At 36.2% G+C, this 8526-nt stretch overlaps 1 protein-coding gene across 1 annotated transcript in view; it reads right to left on the bottom strand.

Moving 5' to 3' along the window:
* NBAS (neuroblastoma amplified sequence) overlaps positions 1-8526 on the bottom strand; it is a 611780-nt gene that overhangs the window by 323609 nt on the left and 279645 nt on the right. Inside the window, exon 31 of the mRNA XM_006880668.1 lies at positions 6292-6404. Coding sequence (XP_006880730.1) covers positions 6292-6404 — 113 coding nt within the window. The remainder of the gene's footprint in view (positions 1-6291; positions 6405-8526) is intronic.

Here is an 8526-nt window from a genome sequence, read left to right as displayed (position 1 = left end):
TTCCAAATGAAGCTGGAGATAGCCTTTTCCATCTCCTTGAAGAATGGGATTGGTATTTGTATTGGGATTGCAATGAACATTTAAATTACCTTTGGCAGTATTGCCATTTTCACAATATTGAGTCCTCCTATCCATGAGCAAGAGATGTTCTTCCACTTCTAAAGGTCTCTTTTTGTTTCTTGTAGTAATGTTTTATAATTTTCTTTGAATAGATCCTTTGTGCTTCTAGTTATATTTGTTGTTATGTGCCGTCGAGTTAATTGTGACTCATAGCAACCCTATGTACAACAGCCCTAAACTCTGTTCTGTCCTGTGCCAATGGCATTGTCTCTAGTTATATTTACTCCCAAATATTTGATCTTGTATTTAGATTTTTTAGAAAAGTGACTTGATACCAGTTTGAAAATAATTAAATAAAATCACATGCAAGCAAGATCCTGATGAAGATTGTCCAAAAATGATGGAACAGTATTATCAGCAGAGAACTGCCAGATGTGCAAGTGAGGTTTGGAAGAGGCCGTGGCACCAGGGACATCATAGCCAATGTTAGATCTTGGCTGAAAGCAAAAAGGACCAGAAGAATGTCTATCTTGTTTCATTGACTGCGCAAAAGCATTTGACTACACAAAATTGAAGCTAACCTTGATAAGAATGGGTATCTTCCACAATTATCCACATATAACTGTGCTCATGCAAAACCTATACTTGGACCAGGGAGCAATAATCAGAGGAGAGCAGGGAAACACTGCCTGGTTCAGGATCAGAAAAGGTGTGCACCAAGGATGTAACTTATCTCAATACCTTTTTGATCTTTATGCAAAAAAGGTCATTCAGGAGACTGGACTTTATGAGGAAGAAAGGATCATTGAGATCAGAGGATGACTCACCAAAAACCGGCATTATGCAGATGACACAACCTTGCTTGCTGAAACTGAGGAAAACATGAGGTGTTTGCAGAAAAAGGTCAAGGACTGTAGGCTTCAATATGGATTGAAGCTAAATATCAAGAAAACAAAGATCGTCATCACTGGGTCAAATACCAGCTTCATGACAGACAGAGAATAGACTGAAATTGCTAACAATTACAGTTTGATTGTTTCCACAATCAACACTCTCAGCATCATCAGGCACGAAATCAAAAGATGAAGTGCACTGGGAAAATCTGTCAAGAACCTTTCTAGAGTAGTAAACAATGCTAGTCTGGAAGACTAAGGTGCACTTGATACATCTAGGTCATGGTCTTTGCTATGCATCAGAGAGCTGGAAAATAATTAAGGGTAACAGAAGAAAGATTAATGCCTTTGAGCTGTGGTGCTGGTAAATTAATCTTGAACATACCATAGACTCATAGGAGAACAAACAGATCTGTCTTGAACAGGGTGAAACAAAGCCACTCCCTGAAGACGAGGTTTTAAAGCTCCATCTCACATACTGCAGGCATGTCGCCAGGGAGGATCAGTCCTTGGAGAAGGACATCACGTTTGGAAGGGTGTAGAGACAGCATAAAAGAGGAAGACGCCAAAGGAGACAGACTGTCTCAGTGACTACAGACATGAGATTATGTCTGTCAGAGATGTTAAGATTGGTTCAGTACAGGGCAAGGTTCAGAGCTAATGTATATAGGTTCATTATGAGTCACAGGTGACTTACCGGCACATAACAATAACAACAAGAATGGTGTTGGGATGAGTAAAAAGAGATACTGGAGTGTGGGGGATATGTCTGACCTCATGGGAACTGATTTTATATTGTGGGTGCTGTTGATGGGGACAGTTCCCTACTGTGGAGTTGGCACAGAGATTACGTATTGCTGTTCCCATATGGCCTTTGCTCCATTTACAAATGCCTTAGCATAGTCAACAAAATACAAATAGTCATTCCTCTGATATTCTTTGCTTTCAAGCAGAATTCATCTGACATTAGTAATGAAATCCTGAGTGTCACCGTCCCTTCAAAACACAATTTGAACTTCTAGCAGTCTTCGATGAAGGCAATGTTCTAGCCAATTTTGGATGATATTTAGCAATATTTTGCTTGTATGTGACAAAAATTATATTGTTTGTAATTTCCATACTCTTTTGGATCATCCTTCTTGAAAATAGAGAAAAAATATGGATCTCTTCCAGTCAGCTATGTTCCAAATTTCCTGGTACTGGTAAGCCCAGGACAACATGTGTTAGATGAACAACATGGGTGATCCTGGAGGATATTATGCTCAGTGAAACAGCTCAGTAACGAAAGGATGAATACTACCTAAGACCACTGTTATAAAACAGAACCGACATGGGGGTTAGGGGGGAACTGAGAAAAAAGGGAATAAATAATGAGTACTGCATTGGAACAGATGAAGGAAAGAACTGTTTAAAAGGAATATATGATTAGCCATTATCTTTATGACAAAGTCCAGAATATGAGAGGCACAGCAAAGTGGACTGGGGCGGGGGGGGATATGCAACAATGAATTATTTTTTTTAAGTGATCTGGGGGTGACAGGGAGGGTAATGTGCAAAAATAAAATTAATAAAAATGCAACTTTTCTGTAAACTTCCATTAAAATCACAATTAAAAAGGGGAAAAACCCACATCCATTGGTATTCCATCAATTCCCGAATCTTATTTTTTGGCAATGCCTTCAGTGCAGCTTGAACATCTTCATTTGTAACTACTGGCTCATTTTCATAATCTACCTCCTAAAAATATTTTAGCACACTGACTTGGTGTATTCCTTCCATCTTCCTACATGATATACTTCAGGACAGATCTTTAAATGGTCTTTTACTTATAAATGTAACACCATTCTTTCTCAATTTTCCATCTCTAGAACAGCAAATCCTTTATCTTCATGTGATCCATTTATTTTTTTACAAACTGAAATTTTCCTACATTCCTACTTCATATGTTTGTAGCTATTTGTTCTCATTTCAAGGGTCTACCAATCTGAGAGTTATACCTCCATAGCACTATATCAAACTGTACAACTGTGCTCTATTGTTCATAGAGTTTTGAAATAGCTTATAATTTCTGAAGCACCTGGCCAGTCCTTCTTCATAGTTAATCTGGGAATTCTGCTTTTGTGAAGCATCTAACAGACAAGCACTGTACTCTTAAAAACAGATGAGAAACGAGCAAACATACACCTATCTAAGCTATTAAGTACAACAATATGCAAATCACTCCAATACAAGAAAATTACAGATAAGTGAGTATACTCCTACACGTAAATAAAAACAAGTAAACAAAACATAGAGATATCATGGCGCTGGTGGCAGAACTTTGATGCCAGCTCAGCAGGCCCAAGGGTGGAAGCCTAGAGAGTCAGACTGTTCCCACAGTAGAGGCTCAGAAAGCCCAAAGCCCAAGACCAAGAGAGTTGGGCTGGCTCAGGAAACACTACAATGTCAGAGAAGCCCTAGGAAATTAGCACGGATGCTGCGCAGAGATTCTAGCATATGAAGTTCTCTCTGATGGATACTATCCTCTAAGGCCCATCTAAAATACAAAGAAAACAAGGATGCCAAGGAACTTACAACAAGTTATAAAACTTTGCAAAAAATGATTTTTAAAAAGAGACTATCTAGTGGTATTTTACCAGAAAAGAGAAATACAGAACTCTGTTATTCTTTCCCACAAATTCAAATATGCCCTGAGTTGAATTAAGAAGAAAGAGAATCTGTTACATAACTAGCCAACCAAGAACATCTTCTTCACTTAAGGCTCTGAAGAGAAGAAAAACATAACCTTGCAATAAATGGTAGGTAAGGCTCAGGGCCTTTTCAGTTATAAACTATCTTCGCAAAATAAGTTTATGATAACAAAAATTATGTAAAAGGAAGTACGTCTGAGTAGGACCTTCATGAGTTTTACACTGAAATAAAAGAACATGAACAAACTAAAGGTGTTATTGTTAAGTGTCATCAAGTCATCCATGCCTCATCGTGACCATATGTACAACAGCTCTGAACCCTGTCCTCTCCTGAGCTAGTCTCACTGACTTGGAAGCACATAAACCAACTGTCCCAGTCACCATGTCAATCCATTTTATCTGGTATCTCCCTCTTCTGCACTGTTCCTCCACTCTTCCGAGCATGATGTCTTTCTCCAAGGACTGGTCTCTCCTGACCACGTGCCCAAAGTGTGTGAGACAGAGCTTCGAAATCCTTGCCTCTAAGGAGAAACTTGGTTTCACCGCTTCAAGACAATCTATTTGTTCTCCTGATAGTCCATAGTACGTTCATTATTCTTCTCCAGAACCACAACTCAAGGCATCAATTCTTCTGTCATACTTAGTCACTGTCCTGTTCCGGATGTATAGCAAGTAACTGTGAAGACCATGGCCTAAATCAGGTGCACCTTTGTCTCTAGAATCACATCACTACTATTAAGCACTTTGGAGAGGTCACTGAGAGCTGATTTCCACAATTTGCCTTTTGATTTTCCTGACTGCTGGTGCCAAGAGTGTTGATTGTGCAGCCAAACAAGCTGAATTTCTTAACAACTTCAATCTCTTCTCCATCCATCATGGTGATACCAATTGGCCCAGGGGTGAGAATCTTTGTCTTCCTCATATTGGCCTTCAATCCATATTGAAGCCTACAGTCCTGACTTTCCACAGGAAATGGTTCAGGTTCTCCTGGGTCTTGGCAAGCAAGGTTGTGTCATATGCATAAAACAGGCTGTTGTTGAGTCTTACTCGAATCGTGATGCCGTACTCCTCCTCATGAATTCCAGCCTCCTGTTCTGTATACAGATTGAAATGGTATGAAGACAGGATGCATTTCTAACACACTTTTCCTGATTTGGAACCATTGTGTCCTTCCTCTGTTTTGCCAACTGCCTCCTGGTCCAAATATAGGTTTCACATGAGCATAATAAAGTGTTCTGGAATTCTTATTCTTCTCAAGGTCAACCACAAATTGTTGTGATTTACACAGACAAATGCCTTTGCACAGGCAATGAAACACAGACATTTCTCTGTACTCTTTGCTTTCAGTCAAAATCCATTTGATATTGGTGATAATGTCTCTAGTGCCTCACAGTTTCCTCTAAACACATCTTGTATTTCTGGTAGTTCTCCGTTAATGTATGGTTCCAGTTGTTTTTGGACAAACTTCAGGAGGATTTTTCTTTGTGTGTGGTACTAGTGATACTGCTTGATAATTTCCACACTTGGACTAGTCACCTATTTTTTTGAGATAGGAATAAATATGGATCTCTTCCAGTCAATTGGCCAAGTAGTTGTCCTCCTGATTTTACAACACAACCTTGTGAGCATGACCAGGGCAGCATCTGTTTGTTGACATACGTCAATTTGGAATTCCATCAATTCCTGGGATAATTTCCCCCACAATATCTCCAGAGCAGCTTGAACTTCACCTTCATCACCATTCCCTGTTGATCACTAGACCTACAACACATATTAGTCATCATTCCTTGCAAACAATAAAATCTACTTATTAAAAAATGCTTGCGATAGAAAGGACACTTTTCAAAGAATAAAATCAAACTCGTATCATTTTTGTTTTCATTGTTAACTGCTATCAATTCTCCCTTCCTCTCATTGCTGTTGAGTCAGAAGCAACTCATAGTTAACACTTCAATGGATTTTTGGAGATTATAAATGACACCAGAAGAGACTGGCCATCTCCCTCCCCTGGAGCTCTCGCTGGTTCAGACCCCCAAAGGTACAGCCTTTGGGTTAGCAGTGAAACTCGTATGGACTATGATATAAAAGCTTAGTTAGGGGTCAAGCCAGTATTTTACATAGAGGGTCTGTTGGTTATTGTCAGTAGTAGATCACCATGCCTTTCCTCACTTATCATTCATATTTACTTAATATCTATATAACTGTAACACAATATAAAAATATGTATCAAAACTAAACTGATAATAATCTCAAACTTTCTTCCATAGTCTTGAATTTACATATTTGTTTGTAATCCAAAACTTAAACCAGTATTAATTACAGTGGTATTTCTTATGTTATAAATGCAAACTTGGGAAAAAAACCCAAAGGTCTGCAACTTGTTCAGTTTTTCTTTATTTTGAATTCTCACTCAAGATTCCACCTGAAAGACGAGAGCAGGAGGTGACAGACTGAACAATCAAAGTGATTCTTTGAAAAAGTTGGATAAAAATGTATTCCAGTAAGGAAAATATGAACATTTTTAAAAGTTGAGGCAGAGAAAGCTACAAAACCTCTACAGTTTCCATTTGCTTAATATCCTTAATAGTAAAAGAACACTAGCAAATTAACACACTTTAACTTACTAGTACATTAAGTAGAATACTCACCTTGTAAAGGCAGGATCTTTACCCCAAATTCCTCGAGATATCCAAGGGCTTGAATAAGATCTAGCTCCTCCTGAACAGAAGGAGGTCTATCTGTTATCAGTTCTAAACAGCATCTAGGAGTAATGAAATGAATTTTAGGAAGAATAAGTACCAGATGTCTAGTAAAGTTAACTTTTAAAATTTTGCATGAGATTTAACACCTGTAACAAAAGTATCTACTAAATCCAGATACTCTGACAGAGGTTTTATACACAAAGATCATCATCAGTTTTTAGAAGCAAACAAAATTCAGTTCTGAGGAATGACATGATTTGTCTGTGGTTAAGAAAACAGTACATAATATCAACAGGAAGGAACCAAAGCACCCTAACTTGGAATGTACTATTTATTTTATGCTTGACTCTAAAGATAAGGCACACATTTTAAAAGGATTTTTTTCTTATTAAAAAAAAAGATTTTTTTTATTTTCTATTTTTTTTGTTGGAAAAAAAAAGACTATTTGATTTAACTGCACTTTTGTGGATCAAAAGAAAATGTAAGGTACTTAAGAATTGCACAGAGGTTATTTTTATTTTTATCAATAAGGAGAAATTAGTTGGTAAAATAATACATAGAGAAATTTTAGGTTAAAATTATTTGCCAAGTTATGAACTTGGGCATTTAGAAATAAGCATTTTTAAAATATATTTTTTTAAATTAAAGTATACTTGAACACTGAACCAATGAATAAGATTATTTTTATAAGTACATTTATAGAAACTTGCAAATATCACATAAGAAAGACAACAATTTTAGGCCACATAGGACCGAAAAAGGCTAAATGCATAGATCATGTCTGAGAATAAGTTTATCTAGGTGACAATAAGATGGCTTTGGTGGACTTGTCGTAAGACAGTGTTACAATCCCAAAGGCATGTTGTTCAAATCCACTCAATGCTCCACAGAGGAAAAATGGATGATCTCCTCTCATGTGATTTACTGCCTCTAAAAACCCACTGGAGGGTTAGCTAAAGGTTAGTTCCAACTTGACACCACCCAAAAAAATGACAGATACCAATAAGCTTCACTACCATTGAGTGACAGATAACAACTTGTTTGTTTTAATAGGATTTTAAATAGTTGACCACACAGATAGTATTTATTCAAGTATAAAATACCTATCATTTCTCATTATAAAAATTTTAAGTGTATTTAAAAATAAAGAAATTAAGATCCTGGCATTTATAGTAAATATGGACTAATGTATTCCAAAATTAAAACAATTATGCATCTTCATAAAATTCCTATTGAATTTAAAAATGAAAATTATAGAACAGTATCGCTCATAAACATAGATTTAAAAAATTATTTAAAACATCGACGAATAGAATCCAAAAGTATATCAAACAAGTAATTCATCAAAACCACGTGGGATTCATAACAGACATACAAAGAAAGTTCAGTATAAGAAAATAATCATATAATTCATCCAATTAACAAAGCAAAGAATAAAGACCATATATGTTTGTATCAATTAATACGGAAAGGTTTCTAACAAGACCCAAAACTCTTCCTGATTAAAACACTCAACAAAATAGCAATAGAAGAGAATTTCCTCACCATAGTGAAAAGTCTAAGTATATACCAAGGGCAAGCAAAATTCTCAGTGGAGAAAGACTACATGCATTTCCATTGTATATATGAATGAGAAAGGATGTCTGCTACTTAACAATAAAATGAATGTACTTGCTAGGGCAATAAGACAAGAGAAAGCAGTCAGAGGAACCCAAATAGGCAAATAGGTGTTAAAACTTTTGGTAGTTATACGCCCACAATGACAGTGTATACAAAAAAAAAAAAATACTCAACCAAAAACTGTTAAACTTAATAAACACTTTGGTAGAGTGCCAAGACACAAAATCAATATACAAAAATCAGCAAGAATTTTCTATAACAACAAAGAAAACATGAAAAGGAAACTAAAAAAATAATAGCACTTACAATAGCCAACTGTAAGAAGAAATAATTGATAGAAACCTAACTAGAGAAACATTAAAATTATTTAATAGAACTTCATAAAAAAGTTACAAGGTATTAATACAAGAAACAGTAAGACCTAACTTAATGGAAGAATATTTCCTGTTCATGCATAAGAAAACTCTATATAGTGAAAAGAACAATCCTACAGGGAGTAATCTATATGTTCAATGCAATTAAGGTGCAGATTCCAAATTCAACTTTCAAAGGGTAAAAAAC

The sequence above is a fragment of the Elephantulus edwardii genome, unplaced genomic scaffold, assembly GCF_000299155.1.
Source record: "Elephantulus edwardii isolate Elephantulus edwardi_28Jun2011 unplaced genomic scaffold, EleEdw1.0 scaffold00009, whole genome shotgun sequence".
In the NCBI taxonomy this organism is placed as follows: domain Eukaryota; kingdom Metazoa; phylum Chordata; class Mammalia; order Macroscelidea; family Macroscelididae; genus Elephantulus; species Elephantulus edwardii.
This window is presented reverse-complemented; position numbering and strand designations above follow the sequence as displayed.